The sequence below is a fragment of the Anopheles gambiae genome, chromosome 2 (genome assembly GCF_943734735.2).
Source record: "Anopheles gambiae chromosome 2, idAnoGambNW_F1_1, whole genome shotgun sequence".
Classification (NCBI taxonomy): domain Eukaryota; kingdom Metazoa; phylum Arthropoda; class Insecta; order Diptera; family Culicidae; genus Anopheles; species Anopheles gambiae.
Window position 1 is genome coordinate 113750687 of NC_064601.1, and position 16016 is coordinate 113766702.

General features: G+C 48.9%; 3 protein-coding genes across 6 annotated transcripts in view; 2 read left to right on the forward strand and 1 right to left on the reverse strand.

The window, feature by feature from the left end:
- Positions 1-4297, forward strand: part of LOC1269884 (uncharacterized) — a 102075-nt gene extending 97778 nt beyond the window's left edge. For all 3 annotated transcript variants that reach the window (XM_061663753.1, XM_061663755.1, XM_061663754.1), the window contains exons 10-12: positions 7-253; positions 332-904; positions 982-4297. In XM_061663753.1, coding sequence (XP_061519737.1) covers positions 7-253; positions 332-904; positions 982-1119 — 958 coding nt within the window. In that variant the 3' untranslated portion in view covers positions 1120-4297. The remainder of the gene's footprint in view (positions 1-6; positions 254-331; positions 905-981) is intronic.
- Positions 4298-6094: 1797 nt separating this feature from the next.
- LOC1269883 (serine protease nudel) lies at positions 6095-14838 on the forward strand. 2 transcript variants are annotated; one of them, XM_061646735.1, is made up of 15 exons: positions 6095-6470; positions 7022-7171; positions 7239-8951; positions 9033-10117; positions 10180-10513; positions 10581-11862; positions 11931-12100; positions 12170-12283; positions 12342-12516; positions 12581-13192; positions 13279-13448; positions 13518-13841; positions 13908-14037; positions 14109-14324; positions 14413-14838. In XM_061646735.1, exons 1-15 carry the CDS (start codon positions 6440-6442, stop codon positions 14783-14785), a joined length of 6879 nt encoding a protein of 2292 aa, XP_061502719.1. In that variant the 5' UTR covers positions 6095-6439; the 3' UTR covers positions 14786-14838. The 2 variants fall into 2 exon arrangements, with proteins under 2 accessions (XP_061502719.1, XP_308537.5); XM_308537.5 differs by having other exon boundaries at positions 7239-8891.
- A 47-nt stretch (positions 14839-14885) lies between these two features.
- On the reverse strand, positions 14886-15913 carry LOC3290340 (general odorant-binding protein 67-like). The gene is made up of 4 exons (XM_564945.2): positions 15783-15913; positions 15528-15704; positions 15188-15454; positions 14886-15111 (listed from the first exon to the last, which is right to left on the reverse strand). Exons 1-4 carry the CDS (start codon positions 15822-15824, stop codon positions 15001-15003), a joined length of 597 nt encoding a protein of 198 aa, XP_564945.2. The 5' UTR covers positions 15825-15913; the 3' UTR covers positions 14886-15000.
- Between the last annotated feature and the right edge of the window lie 103 nt (positions 15914-16016).

Here is a 16016-nt window from a genome sequence, read left to right on the forward strand (position 1 = left end):
CGACAGCTACAACCGAACGCCCCAGTACGATTCGTACGGCAATGCGATCATCAAGCAAGAACCGGGCACGAACCCCGGATCGGCCGGCGGCCCTGGAAGCGTCGGTAACAATAACGGCCCCGGAACACCGGGTGGCGGTGGCGGCGGTGGCAATGGTGGTGAATTCCACGCCGGCAATCCTTTGGCACATCTGAGCGATTCGGTCAACTCGCTCGATCCGCTGAACGCGATGGAGAAATCACTGAACGATCAGGTAAGTATCGTGTGTTTGCATTCCCTCGCGCGCCTTGCAACCGAGTACAATGTTCCGCTTGGTGTTTTGCTGTTACAGATGCCCCACACACCGCACACACCGCACACGCCGGGCGGTGGCAACTCGTCCGGCCATCCGATGACGCCGGGCGGACCGCCAAGCGTACCGCCGGCGAACGACATCAACAACACCTCCAACCCGCAGCAACAGTCCACCGGCAGCAACAGTGGCGGCAACGCGAACGGGCAACCAAACGGCGGCAGCAGCAGTACCGTGAACGGCAACATGAGCCACAGCCCCGGCCATGCCGGGCATGGCAACAGCATGCAGCAGCTACATTCACCTCAGCAGCAGCAGCAGCATCTTGGCCTTGGGCCCAACAACCCTGCCGCGAACATCATGAACTCACCGCAAAGTCTCATGAACTCACCGCAGAACATGATGAACTCGCCCCAGAGCATGATGCAGCAACAGCAGCAGCAGCAGCAGCAAAATCTCCTCTCAATGGGCTCGATGATGGGCCAGCAGCAGCAGCAGCAGCAGCAAAGCCATCAAAATGCGCTGGCCGGTCTTACCGATGTCGATCTGCCGGCAGATCTCAACTTCGATCCGGCCGCCGTCATTGAGGGTGAAGGAGGCAACGATCTTAACGTAAGTAGTCTCACTCAGCGTAGATGCGAAGTGTGTCCTGGGACAGGAGACTAATAAGAGTTTTTACACTTCAACAGCTACTACCGGACAACGGCATTGTCGATCCGATGGAATTGCTCTCCTATCTCGATCCGCCGGATCTGAACACGCCCCCGTCAAGCGGTTCCAGCAACAACGCCAACAGCGACGACATTCTGGCCGCACTGTTCGACTAAGTTCGCCCCAATTGACAACACTAAACACAACAAACACAAACACACACACTAAGGACCATCACAACGTTTTAGAAAGTGGAATTTGAACACACAGAGAGAGAGAAAGAGGGAAAGAGAGTATGATAAAAGGGGAAAAAAACATTTGAAAATGGGAACAGAAGGCAGAGAGAGAGAGATAGGAAACCATAGAGTTAGCGTAGTCGATAATACAGTACAGACGCGGGCGGGCGGGCATTTTCCGTTTCCTATTTCTTCCCCACTAAATGGACATGTCTCCCCATTACTCTCTGCCCAGCGGCACACACACAGCGTGTGAGTGTGGGTCGGTCGGTCTTCTGTTGTGCTAGTTCCCGGTTTTGTTGTTTGTTTAATCGTGTAGCGCGGCCTGATAAGAAGGCCCTCCCCTCTCCCCAAGATTTTTTAAGTGGCCAGGGTTTTTAGTTTTAGTATGTACAGCTTTCACCGCGGGGAGAGGGGGGAGAGGAAACCAACAAACTAGCAATTGATTGCAAAACGGGTCTTGCACGAAGACACAAAAACACACACACACACAGCATCTATCGTATCAGGTACTCGCATTGTCACGCAGCTGGTCAGCATCGCTTTTCCGTTTGGAAGTGTGGGAAGGTTCCACAGGGGAAGGATGTGTGTACGGCTCGTGTCCTTCTAGTGTAGCAAACAAAATGGGGTTTAAAAGGAAGAAGAGAGAGAAGAGAGAGAGAGGGGGAGGAAGCGAGGGAGATAGAGAGAAAGAGAGAGAAAAAAGAGCCAATGGAGGGGAAAATTGCAAGCAAAACCAGCACTAACTAACCTTCAAAAAAGAGGTTTCATCACGAGCACGTTGTTCGTTTTTATCCTCGTTTAAAGGAGTTTTTTTGTATGTTTTGTTCCATTAAGTTGTGATTTATTTTAATTCACATCCTAACTAAAGTCATGCCCTGTTATGGTAGGAACACACACACACACACCCCAAACAAGCCACACTAACAACACATTGGCGAAGCAAGAACTTAAACTTTCTCAACAAAAACAGTGGGAAACGGGAGTTCTATTGTACAGTTAAATTAATATAAACGCCTCGCCTTTTATGTGTGTGTGTGTGTGTGTTTGTGTGTGTGTGGCCTTTTATATTTTGCGTTTGTTTTTTTTCGGTTAACACTCTCCTTTATGGTTGGTCATGTAATATAAGAAGAATTATTTATTTACTAGAAATTGTGGTTTGCACCTTCAGCTCGTTAAGTTTTTGCTTGGCTCTCCCTTATATCTCTCTCTGTACGTTTCTCTCTATCACTCTCTTTCTCTAACCTCTTTCTCTCTCTCTATCTCTCTCTGCATTCTCTAGTACGAGCGCGGTTTATTTATTATTATTTTTATCAACTACCATAACTTATCTCCTGCGCTTTTCTCGTGTATTATATTCTGTTTTCTATTTTGTACTGTAACTAGAGCGAACACAAAACTCCATTAGAACGTAAAGCTACAAATATATAAATATAAATATTATAAAGCAAAACAAATCTGTATGTATGTAATGCCTACCAGCGTCACGTGCGTCACGCCTGCGTGCGTGTTTCGTTTTTTAAGCAAGGAAAAAGGGTTTTCATTCTTGTTTTTTTTTTGTTTTATTTAGTTTTCTTCCTACCCCCCGCATTATTACCGTGTGTGCGTGTGTGTGTGTGTGTGTGCTGAATGTAAAACAAGTTTGAGTGGAAACAGAAAGAAAGGAAGTAAGAATGTGGCGCATCCTAGACAAAACCCCTCACACACGATGAAGAGGAGAAGCAAGAACAATGTAAAATGTTTATTTAGGAAAGGCTGGGAAGGCGTTTGTTTAATTGCTAAGCTTTAGATCATAGAGGGGGATGTGAGTGGGGAAATAGGGTGGTGTACCGACACCGACGGTAAAAAATGGAAAAGTGATTGGAAAGTAAGGGAAAAGTGAACGCGTGAAAGTTGGGTTAGAACAGTAAAAAAAGGGGAGGAAAAGTCAAACTAAAAACAGTGTAGAGCAAAAGGATAAGCAAAGAAAGAAGAAAACACACCCACACACACACATACACGAAATGGAATATGTTACATTTAATGATACTAAATTTTAAATACAACATGAAGAAGAAGGAGAAGAAGGATGAGAAGACGAAAAAGAAACAAAACAAACCCAAAAGAAAATTAATCAAAAGTGTACAAAACATGAAAGTAACCTACTATTACTAACGAAAATTCAAGCGTAAGTGAACACAACACAGAAAGGTAGAAGAAGATGAAGAAAAACACACACACATACAAACAGAAAAAAAACATACATTTTCTCTCACACAGTGACACAAAACCATACTACATACACACATACACCAATAAAAACGCATTAAAAACAAAACCCAAGCATCTAACTATTAGTGAAAAGAGGTGAGAAAGAGTAAATGAAAAAACAAAGCAAAACAAACAAAAACAAAATGGCAAACCCAAATGAGAGGGAAACACAAACCTTCCCTACCAAACCCCCACTGCTCCCCATTTACCCATTAGAACTTAACGATACACAGCTTAGCAAATTATTAAAAAGAAAACACACACAAACACACACACATACAAAACTACATTAGAGGAAAAAGTAAACTCATCCCAACTATTGATCGATTTAAATGCAAAATGATCGAAGCAGGCAAGCGAAAATCATCAACAAACTGTGGAGCAGAAGGTGAAGGGGAGGGTACAAACACAACTAAGCCAACTTGTAACTTTTTCACACTCTACTCCCCCTCTCTAAACTCGCTCCTACTATCTCTGTCTCTCTTGCGTCATTGTGTCATTGTGTACTTTGATAGATTACCACTTCCAAGGAAGAAGAAAAAAACAACGGAGCTGGAAATTGAGCTAAAAGAAAGATGAGAAAGAGAAAACAATACAGAGTCACACACAACCACACAGATAAAATGATAAAAACAACACAAACACACTTATACACTTGAAATGGATGGAAAGGAAACTTGGGCAACCGTGTTGTCCAGCAGGTTCGGGTGATAGGAAGTGATTACTGGCCGTAACAATGGGAGAGAGAGGGAGAGAGAGAGAAGAAAAAAACAGCCACAACCACAGACACACAACACACTAATAAATGAATTGAACATAATAATGAAACAAGAGAGAAGAAAAAAAATACACATATTGAAAAACAAAATACTTTAAACTGCGTGTAACATGTTATTGCTTTCTTTTTTTGTTGGTTTTTAAATTTCTCATATCACAATTTGTCCGCTCAATTACGCTGAGAAGGGGTTTTTTGTGGGTTCAGGTTCAGGAACTAATATTGAGTTCTTAATGGACCTATAGCTGAACCAATAACAGTACTGGAACTAATCACGAATCACGGATCGGTCCTGGAATTCATACTGAATCCATAAGAATCAAGGGACCGATCACGAACCCATAACGACCCTGGAACTGATGTTGAACGCATACAGGTCCTGGAACTGATACTGAACCTCTACCGTTCTTAGCATTGATAATGATCATATACCGAACCAGGAACTGATACTGAACCCATAACGGTCTTGAAACTAATCACGAACCCATACCGGACCTTTAACCAATCACGAACCTATATTGGTTCTGGAACTGTTACTGAACCTGCGTCGGAACCTGGAACCTATAACTGATCAAGCATCTATACTGATCCTCGAACTGATACTAAACCTATAACGATTCAAGGACTAATTACGAGCCTTTACCGGTGCTAGAACCGATCAAGAACCTACATCGATCCTGGAACTATTACTAAAGTTACAACGGTGCGGGAACTGATACTGAAGATACTGAACCCATAACGGTCCTGGAACTAATATCCAACCCATACCGGTCTTTTAACCAATCACGAACCTACATTGGTTTTGGAACTGTTACTGAGCCTGCAACGGAACCTTAAACCGATTACGAACCCATGCCGCTCCTGAAACCTATCAAGAACCTATACTGATCCTGGAACTGAAACTAAATCTATAGGAACTAATTACGAGCCTTCACTGGTGCTGGCATCGATCAAGAACCTATATCGATCCTGGAACTATTACTGAAGTAGCAACGATACGGGAACTTTTACTGAAGCCGCAACGGTCCTGGAACCGATCACAAACCTATACCAGTCCTGGAACTGTTAGTAAACTCATACCGGTCCTGGACCTGATACTGAGAACATACCGGTTCCGAAACAGATGCTGCATCCATAACGGTCCTGGAGCTAATCACAAGCCTTTACCGGTCCTGAAACCAACTACGAACCTATATTCTGGTTCTTGAACTGTTACTGAACCTGAAACGGTCCTGAAACTGATATTGAAACCATACCAGACCTGGAACCGATCACGAACCTTGACCGAATCGTGGAACTAATCACGAATCCATACCGATACAAGAACCGATTACGAACCCATACTGTTCCTGAAACTGATCAAGCACCTATACCAATCCTGGAACTGATACTAAACCCATACCAGTCCAGGAATCGAGCACGAACCCGTTCAACCCGTCTTGGAATCGATACTGAAACCAAACTGATCCTAGAACTGTTGCTAAACCCGTACTGGTCCTGGAATAGATTCTGGATAAAAACCGAACAAGAGTTATTCTTGAACTTATTTCAGTTCCGGAACGTTTTGAATCGTCTTTTCTGGTTCCATAACGAATCGAGAACCGTTTAGGGGCCGTTTCCCTTGCAGTAACTGGTTGTATCGAATCCCTTGTTCCCAACAAATGAATAACTAAATTTTCCTTCCTCTCCCTTAAACGCTGCTTTAGAGCGAACAAGCGATCAAACGTTTTATAGCAACTGTGTGATTTGTTGTGTTGCGCTCCTCCAACGGTTCACCCCGGTCCCCAAACGCTTGTGCCAAAAACCAGCTGATACAGCTGAAAACCGCCGCCGCAAGCAAAATGCACCGCCACGAAAAAGCCAGCGCGATCGATCACCGGTCAGCAGTAGTGCGGTAGCAGCGGTCGTGGCTGAACACACAGTCCAGCAACAAACACGGTTCAGTGAAGGCAAAAAGCGGTACGGAAATTGAGTTCACCCGTGTGCCACGCAGTGTAATAAGCAACAATTAGCTTAACAGTTAATATTCAACAATTAGTGGATTTATATCGATTTTTGGGTGCAATTTCTTCTCCTATCAAACGAAGTCCGTTTCACATCAATCAATTCATTAGCGTGAAAAGTGTTCGTTATAAGTGATATTATGCGTTAAAGCTGGTCAGTGCCTACTATCTCTACAACACACTATCTCTCTGTTGTACAGTACACACAGCAAGCCGTTTCCTTCAATCAAATATGGCGGATCACGATCAAACTGTGCTAGATGGTAAGTGCCAACGACGCATTGCGTGTCCTACATATGGCTGCATGTTTTTTCCAACGTTTCGAAAACAAACTGCCAAAGCAATTGATTTTAAAAAAACACACACACACACACATAAAGCTTTCTTGTCCTCAATTGCTCAGGAGACGGTCCACACGCATAAGCAAAAAATAGAATGCATAAGAAATCTATACATTTTCCCTCCCCTTTGAACGATTTACTTTGAAACTTTCAACATACCCCCAAAATGTGAACAAGTAAACAAACGGACTGCGGTCCGTCCATCCACCAGGTGATATGAATGAAAAAGGGAGAGAGAGGGCAACGGGTGGGGAGGTTTGGGCACGCTCGGCTCAAAAGTTTGTCAACAGTGCGTCCAATTACTCGTACGTAAGCGGAACTATCATCGGACCCGCGCCTGTCCCGGTGTATAAACAATTATTGGGCTTTTTAAACCGATTGACATAACATAACCTAGTTCGGGTGGAGGATTGGAGGTCGTGCACGAAACGGGGTCTTACCTTCTTGGCTTTCCTTCCTTTCCAACACGGCAGAAGAGTTGGCAACGACCAATTCGACGAGAATGCAGCAATTGGTGGGTGCTGGCAGGACGAACTGGCTCTGCCTGATGATGACGGCGATCGGTGGAGTGATCGTGATGGCTGCGATCGCGTTCGGTTTCTACCTAACCATACCCGCTTCAGGTACGTGATAGTAGATCAAGAGGTGATCGACTAGTATGTCATTTTTAATACACCTTCCTCCTGTTAGCTCTCTTCCAACAACCATCTAACCTGATTGAGCTAGAACCTATCGAAGTACAAAGCCCCGAAGAGCTGGAAACCATCCGCGAAACGTACTTCAAAGCGGAAGCACATGACATCCTGATGGGATCACTGGAATTGCTCGAACTGTTAAACGATCTCGATCCACTGCTCCAACGTCACCGCTCGCGCCGAGAAGCCTTTGGAGCAGAACCCGTCCCGAACCGTATCTCCCGCGGAGACGATCGTTCCGGTGAGATTACGTACGGTGTGCGAAAGCGCGTACAGCGTGAGTTCGATCTCGGCACAGTGCCGATCGATTATCGTGGCATACTGGTCGGTTCTGAGTCCCCCCGAGCGCCACGCAAGCGACGCCACGCCGACATCTCGCTCGACGACCTGGAGCGTGCAAAGCGCAGTGCACAGAAAGACTACCAGCGGCTGGAGAAGGAGTACAACCGGTGTCGCAAGGAAGCACCGAACGGGAAGCTGTGCGATCAGATCTACGAAAAGCTGCAACGTCTGTCGGAGGAGGTGAATGCACGCTTTCTCGAGATGGCGAACCTGCTGCAGGGGTTTAGTGAGATGGGCCCAGCCAAAGAGAAGACGACGCCACAGTATGAGGAGATGTACTACAGTAGTACGGAGCGAAGTACAAGCTACCGGCCGGAGATGCACGCTCCGAAAAACGATCCCAAGATAACGACTGTTGAGCAGCTTGTGAATAAGATGAACATTACACAGGCCATCCCCAAGGAGAAGCTAAGGACGAGTGCGGAGGATGAGATGATCACCACCACTCCCATGTTACCGGTGTTTGATCCGAGCCTGCATAAACCGATCGAGAACAGCTCCATACGGAGTTTGGATGATCTGTTCGATCATATGAGACTGAGCGGAGAGGACGCGTCCACCACCGAGTGGACTACAGAGCGTCGTGAGCTGTTTGAGTTCGAAATCGACTCCACTTCCACGTCTCCTGCCACCGTGAAGCCATCCACCCAGCCAACGAGTAAGCGACGAACAACAACCAAAAGCCCACTGCAAGCGGCTCGCAATCTCCACGATGTTGTACATCAACTGCAACTAGCACAGATGCTTCAGCCACACCCATTCCACGAGGATCTTGTGATGAGTCCACCGGAAAACATCAACGAGTTTGTCATGTCACGATCGCGCAATCGGGAGGAAATGCATCACGACACGACCCCCAGTCCGATGCGTGCCGTCGTCCATCAACAACATCAACATCTGCAGCATCAGGCTCAACCTCAATCACCTCACCAACCGTTGGTCGTTGGTCCAAGTGCTCCCTTTCTGAATCTGTGCGATCAACTTCGATCGGCAGCAGGAAATGGGCACCTGAAGCCAACACACCCTGGGGCAACATTCCAACACTCACCAGGCATTCCGATCACGGGTGAAGCAACGAAAGCCTCCTCCCAGATCATTGTCAACTCGGCGTTTGGGGCTGGGTATGTGCCGAATACGGTTTGCTTCTACCAGAACGCACCACCGGTCGGGGCACAACCGACGGCGTACGGCTTTCGTCCGGCCGGTGCCGGTGCTCCTTACGTGTATCCGAACGCGCCGGGGTATCCACCGTACCAGCAACAGCCTTATCATCAACAACACCACCATCATCATCCGGGTGCCGGAGGTAAGCTTCCGTTGAATGATCCCGCGATCGATGCACTCATTCAACCGCGCATTCCCGAAGGTGATTAGTGTGACATCCACACTCTGAAGAGAGAGAGACAGAGAGTTCTTACTGTATTTTTGTGTTTTTTTCCCCCTCCAGCTATGATTAACATGCCCGTTAGCATACAGAACCTTCATCATGCTGGTGCTCGTACCTCGGAGCTGCCGGCCGATCAGTCCGGCCCCATCCTCCTCTGCTCCATGATGCAGAACGTGGAGCAGCCGACGCGACATCACGCCGGGAATGAAACGCACCCAGAGGACGCCGAAGAAGAGCTGGACGAAAATCTAGACACGATGTTTGCGGCGGGACGCTCACTGGCAGCACGGGCCAAGGGACGCCACCACTGCCGACGGGGCTCGGTACCGTGCTTCAGCTCGCATCAGTGCGTCAAACGCAGCAGCTGGTGTGACTCCAAGACGGACTGTATGGATGGTAGTGACGAGAGTGCGTGCTCCTGCGTTTCGCGCCTCCCCAAGCGCAAGCTCTGCGATGGTTATGCCGACTGTCCGCTCGGTATGGACGAGATGGGATGCTTTGGGTGTGAAAAGTTCTCCTTCTCCTGCTTCCACACGGAGGCGGAGTACCGTTCGGCTCACCGATCTGGGTCGATGTGCTACAGTCTGCTCGAAAAGTGCGATGGTTTCGATAACTGTCTGAACAGGAAGGATGAACAGGACTGTACGATGTTGGTGCGTGATCTGGGACACTATTTGGCGTACTCGGTCCCGCACTCTACGGGGGTGCTGCATCGGAACTATCGCGGGAAGTGGTACCCGGTGTGTCATAACCCTACGCAGTGGGCAAGGGAAGCTTGCGAGACGGAGCTCGGGCCACTCGATCGTGAGCCACTGTTGAGCCACGGGCATGGCAGTCTTCCCGGACCGTACATTAGCCAGCGAGCGAACAGTGCCGTATCGCAGCCCGAGTTTAGTGAAGCTTGTAATGGGGTTTACGTACACGTCAAGTGTCCGGCGGTGCGATGTGGTACGAGTCGGATGCACGAACAGCACGCCGCCCGAATCAATGTGCGGACAAGGCGTGAGGCGAACGAGAGTGAAATTGTGGAGAGTGTTCGCATCGTTGGAGGATCACATGCCGATCCGGAAGCGTACCCTTTCATCGTCGGTATCTTCCGGGATGGGAAGTATCACTGTGGTGGCAGCATTTACAATGAACATTGGGTAAGAGGAGCAAGAGCTTATTCGCCACAGGCATTAAAACACTGTATGTGTACTTCTTTTAGATCATTTCCGCCGCTCACTGCTGTGACAACTTCGACCAGCACTACTTCGAGGTACGGTCGGGCATGCTGCGCAAGCGGAGCTTTGCGCCGCAGGTTCAAATTACACGCGTCACGCACATGATCGTTCATCACGCGTACAGCTCGTCGTTGATGGCGAACGATATTGCGCTGATGCGGGTAGAGCATCCGTTCCACTACAATCGATGGGTGCGTCCGATCTGTATGCCGGAGCGCCATCGTACGACGGACGATCGGGATTGGATCTGGGGACCGAAGGCCGGCACTGTCTGCACCGCCATTGGATGGGGTGCACTGCGGGAGCGTGGTGGAGCACGTATGTATCATTGGCTTCTCGGAGGACGCACACATCTTCTCTAATCCAGCGCAATCCTTTTCTTTAGCCGATCATCTGATGCAGGTTTCGGTGCCGATCTTAGGCTACTGCAAGCACAAATCCGATCGTGACAGTCTGCAGATCTGTGCTGCAGAAGAAGACGGCGGTCATGATGCGTGCCAGGGTGATTCCGGTGGACCGTTTGTGTGTCAGAGCAAGTCGAACCCGTTCGAGTGGTATCTGGCCGGTGTGGTAAGTCACGGGGAGGGATGTGCGCGTGCACACGAACCCGGTGTCTACACGCGAGTGGCACTGTTTATCGATTGGATTGCGGAGAAGGTAAATGCGCCACTGCCAGCACGTACTGCGCGGGCTGACTGTCCGGGGATGCGATGTATCTGGGGTGGAGGGATCTGTCTACCACCGGGCAAGAAGTGTAACGGATACGTTAACTGTCTTGGTGGTGAGGATGAGTCGGGCTGTGGGATGGATCAGATGCTACGATCGATGTCGCAGCGAGGTGAGGAAGAAAGTGAGGAGGACGGTGGTAGTGCCACACAGAGAGCTTTGGATGTGGATACGACGGAAGCTGAGACTACCGTTTTGTTCACATCGGAAGAAACGACGACGTTAAGCGTGCCGGAAGAAGCGAGTGTAGAAGCGCAGGAGAGTATGATCATGACGAACACAGCACAGACGGAACCGATCACTACTACAACAAGTACAGCTGCCCCTACCACACCTCAACTTGAGCTATCTACTGTAGAAGAAAGCACAACGGAGGACAGCTCTACCTCAGCAAGTACTCCAGAAGATGCACCTACGGAAGCCTCTACCTCGCCGGAGTCAACCACATTGGAGGTCACAACAGACCTCAGTACAGAGTCAGCTTCCACTGCAAATGATCCAACAACAACCTTCACATCAACAACCGACTCTGCGATCATCTTCCCCATTCACGATCACGAACAGGATCGTCCTAAGCAAGGCTTCGAATTCATTGCACCGATCACCTCCTCCACAACGGAAGTCATCTGGAAGGCGCTGGAAAAGGCAGTCAAAGAGGTACGTGGACAGGTACGCACTGGGAATGGCACTTCAGTGGTGAATGCCACAACGGAACCAACGGAAGTGTTCTCTACGGAACTGCCACTGGAAGCCACGTCCGAAGACCCACTGGAAGATTCATCCGACCATCCATTCTTGGTGGAGTTGGACGTGATGCAGCAGCAGAAACACAAGCGAGTGGCCCAATTCCGCATGACGGTGCACAATGTGCACACGAACACGAAGGTGCAGACGATGCTGCCAAATGATACGGCACAGTATAGGCAGTTTTCCTGCAGGAAGTAAGACTTACGGTGGAGTTAGCTGTTGAAAAAAGACTGTCTAAATTATCTTTAACCTGTTTTTCTAGTATCACCCAGAGGATCAATGTGGCTCACCGGTGCGATCGGATCGTAGACTGTGAGGATGGCAGTGATGAGCTGAACTGTACCTGTCGCGACTTCCTGAAGGACAAGTTTGATTTCCTGATCTGCGACGGCAAGACGGACTGTCTCGATCAAACGGATGAGCTGGGTTGTAGTAAGTGATCTTCTACGGTGCAGTAGTTTTGATCAAACCGAGCTAAAACAAGCTCTTCTGTTTCCTCAGTGAACTGTCAGGCTGGTCAGTATGCGTGCCGGATCAGCCAGGTTTGCATTCCCGGGGTGCAGGTCTGCAACGGTCATCCAGACTGTCCGATGCATGAAGATGAGCTGGATTGCTGTGAGTATTGCTGTGGACACCTTGTTTTGTGAAGTCATACTAACCTTTGGTGCTTTAGTGGCTCTAACGGATGGACATCGTGTGTACTTCGATGCAAACAATCTCACCCTTTTCCACAACACGGGCATTGTGACGAAAAACACGAACGGAACCTGGGAGATACTGTGTGGAGCGGTCCTCACGGCAAAGACGGAACATGCTGTGGAGAAGATCTGCTCGTTCTTGGGATTTGCGTAAGTCTTTATCATGTTGCGAACTCCAGAACCAACTAATTATACATCTTTCGCTTCTTTTTAGTGGTCATCGGAACTACTCACTGCTCTCACTCGCACCGACCGATCTGCCTGTTGGGCTGCTTGCAAATCCAAACAATCTACACTACGTCAACCTTACGCTCCATGCTCCCTGTCAAGCGTTGCGCGTCTCCTGCGTCCAGCACATCAACGCTACCGAGCACGACATTGCACACTTTGAGCACAACCACAAGCAAGACCCGGTACAGGTTAATATTCGTCCACTGAACCCGATCAACCGGCCCCATCACATGCCCCAGATCGTGTTCCAGGAGAACGCTCACATTGAGCTGGTGGAAAACTTTGGTGATGATTACGATTGGCCTTGGAATACGAACATCTATCTCGATGGGGTAATGATCTGCAGTGGGCTGATCATCGATGCGAGCTGGATCATTGTGTCGGGGAGCTGTACACGGTTGGTGAACCTGCGGCATCAGTATCTGGCGGTGGTGGCGGGCGGTGCCAAGTCGTACCTACACATTGAAGGGCCGTACGAGCAGGTGGTGCGGGTCGATTGCTACCACTACATACCGGAGGCGGAAACGGTGATGCTGCATCTGGCGACGAAGCTAAGCTTTAGCCGGCACGTGCTGCCGACGTTTGTGCCGGAGAAGTAAGTTCTTGGATGTGGTGATGCGCTCTCTGTCTCTCACCGTTGGATAAAACATTATTGATGGATTGGGGTTTGTTTGTTTGTAGTGAAAACCTAACGGACAGTGAGTGTCTTGCGGTGGGACAGGATAAGTACGGAAGAACGAAAACGCTGCGGGTGCATCTCAACACCACCAACTGTCCAGGGGAACGGGTGCGATGCTACCATAAGGATCTGAAGCAGCCCTACTATCATCATGAATCTTGTTACACACCAGGTAAGGAGAAGGAGAGAGATTACTTCAAGAACTTCTACTGATCCCTCTCATCTTAATTCTTCCTCACAGAAGCGACACGATCAGGTGTGATCGTGTGCAAAACAAACCGCTCCGGCTGGTATCCCGTCGGGTTCTACCAGCACAAGCGTGGTCTGTGCGGATTCAACGAAGTGGTGCGTGTTACGAGCCTGGTAGAATCGTACCATAGGATCCAGAACGTGCTACACAAGGAACAGTGTGGTGATCAGCTGTACGAGGAACCTCATTGCGGAGGAAAGCGTTGTCGCTATGGAAAGTGTGTCGGTGAGAAGTTGCTGTGCGATCGCAAGCCAGACTGTTCCGATGGATCGGATGAGGAACCGGCAATGTGTGCCGCACGCAATCAAACTGGAAGTGAGTAGATCGTGTCAGTGTGCAGTATCTCATCATTACACTGACTCTTTATGTCCTTTTTTTAAGATTGTCTGCCACATCAACTACGTTGCGCGAATGAACGGTGTATTGACAAGTCTAGCTTCTGCGATCGCAAGAACGATTGTGGAGACTCGACCGATGAACCGCACGATTGCTCCTGCTACACCTATCTGAAGTAAGATCACTGTAAGATCAGGTCGCGATATGAGGAACCTTACTATTTTTCTCTCTCTCTCGTTGTTTTAGAATTACGGACCCGGGTAAGATCTGCGACGGAGTGCGCAACTGTTGGGACAAATCGGACGAAAATCCACGCGTCTGTCGGTGCCACTCCACGAGCTTCCGGTGTGGCGAGTCCGACATCTGCGTGCCGTATGATTTTGTGTGCGACAAGGAACGGGACTGTCCAAATGGAGAGGATGAGCTGTACTGTTACGCACTGCAGCAGAACTCTTATGAAGCGTAAGAATCTCTACTACATTTCTACGTCTTGTGGAATGTCACGTTTGGAGTTAACATTTCCCTTTTTACTCTTTCATCAATCCCCTAGTGGGTACGGTGAGCTGATGGAGCAAAGCTACGGCATCTGGCACTCAAAATGCTTCCCCACGACGACCCAGTTCGACGACGAGTACATGAAGCGCATCTGCGAGCAGTTGGGCTACAGTCAGGTGCGCAAAATCTTTGGCCGAGCGATCGTGCAAGGTGCTCGGTTGCGTACGGCCAACCAGACGGAAACGCCCGTTGATAAGCTGCGTCGTTCGGCGACCAAAGCGATCGTGCAGAACAAGTTCTCGAAGGTCGTTATTAATCAGAACCATACGTTTTACATGAAACCGAGCCGGCCCATGTTTAAGGTGATCAACTGGAACTATGAGGACGAGCAGAACTGCCATCGGTTGGAGTTGCTGTGTGCCCCGTGAGGGGTGGTGTCGGAAGGCGTGATGAGATCTTACGAGTACGTTTTTTAGGTAATAAAGTTAGCATCGTAATTTGAATCGGCAAAGAAAAAACGGAGCGATGTCTGCATTGCAATTTAGTTTATTTAGTTGAAGAATAACAAAGAGGGGGAGAAATCACACAAACGAACAAAAAGGTAGATAAATTTGTGATTAGTGCCATCTCGTGTGGTCTTCGCTTAGTTTCTGGGTCCACGTCCCATCAGCAGGAAGAAGGGACATCCACTGTCCAGCTTGGTCTTGAGCGCCTGACAGTCGCTACTCTCGGTCCAGGTAGCAGCCGGGCAGCTCTGTGTACGACCAACAACATCAATATGAGTATCTCTCACACAACTTCTTCATCTCACTGCAGACGTTCTAACTTACCTTAAACAGTGCCGTGTACAGACAATTGACGAAACCCTGCGGAATGAAGCTACAGCCAGCACGATCGGGCGAGGAAGATATCGGTGCGACGCTGTACGCCGGATCGTTCTGGATCTGGCGGGCACAGGTATCGACGGCACCGTTCACCAGCGAGCCAAAGTTCGGATCCGCCCCCAGTGTGCTCGCCATCGAACGCTTGATCGCGTCCGTGTTGAGTGCATTGTTCACGAACCCACCGGTTTCCATCATGGCGCACTGGACGATGCACTGCAGGGGATGTACAATACAAAAGGTCAGAGAAGGACGCGAAAGAAAGAAGGTCCTCTTGGGTGTCACTTACACAACCCTCCGTACGGGGAACGCCTGGGGCGGGCATTTGGCCGGGTTTGGGATTCTCAGCCCGACACTTCTCCATTATTGCATTGTCGATCGGTTTCGGGATCTTGCAGCAATCCTCGGCTGTGACTGCCGTGGGCTGGAAGCAGGATGCATCCGGTGCTGGTGGTTGCGCTTGAACCTAAAGGGGGAGAAAAGGAGAGCTTATACTTCTCCAGAGAGTGAATCTAAGAATTCTCACTCTCACTGTGTCTCTTACCAAACCAACGATGATCGAGACTACAAACACAAACGATAGCATGGTTTCGGGATGGACGTTTCGGGCGCTGGGACTAGTTTGGGACTCAAGCAACTTCCTCGGCCAATAGAAGCTTCTATTCTGAGTTGTGAACCAATACGACACATTATATATACATGGTTCTCTACAACTAATGACTTGCCATTGCTTTGTGATCGTTCAAATTTCGACCATTCAATTGTTGACTGCATTATG

Bases quoted from the DNA above. Each gene is read 5' to 3' on its own strand.
- LOC1269883 (XM_061646735.1), top strand. From the start codon at position 6,440: ATGGCGGATCACGATCAAACTGTGCTAGATG. The intron at 12,517-12,580 runs GTAAGTCTTTAT...GCTTCTTTTTAG, and splicing joins TGCTCGTTCTTGGGATTTGC to TGGTCATCGGAACTACTCAC. The intron at 14,325-14,412 runs GTAAGAATCTCT...TCAATCCCCTAG, and splicing joins CAGCAGAACTCTTATGAAGC to TGGGTACGGTGAGCTGATGG.
- LOC3290340 (XM_564945.2), bottom strand. From the start codon at position 15,824: ATGCTATCGTTTGTGTTTGTAGTCTCGATCATCGTTGGTTTG. The intron at 15,705-15,782 runs GTAAGAGACACA...CTCCCCCTTTAG, and splicing joins TCTCGATCATCGTTGGTTTG to GTTCAAGCGCAACCACCAGC. The intron at 15,112-15,187 runs GTAAGTTAGAAC...GGTCGTACACAG, and splicing joins TGTACACGGCACTGTTTAAG to AGCTGCCCGGCTGCTACCTG.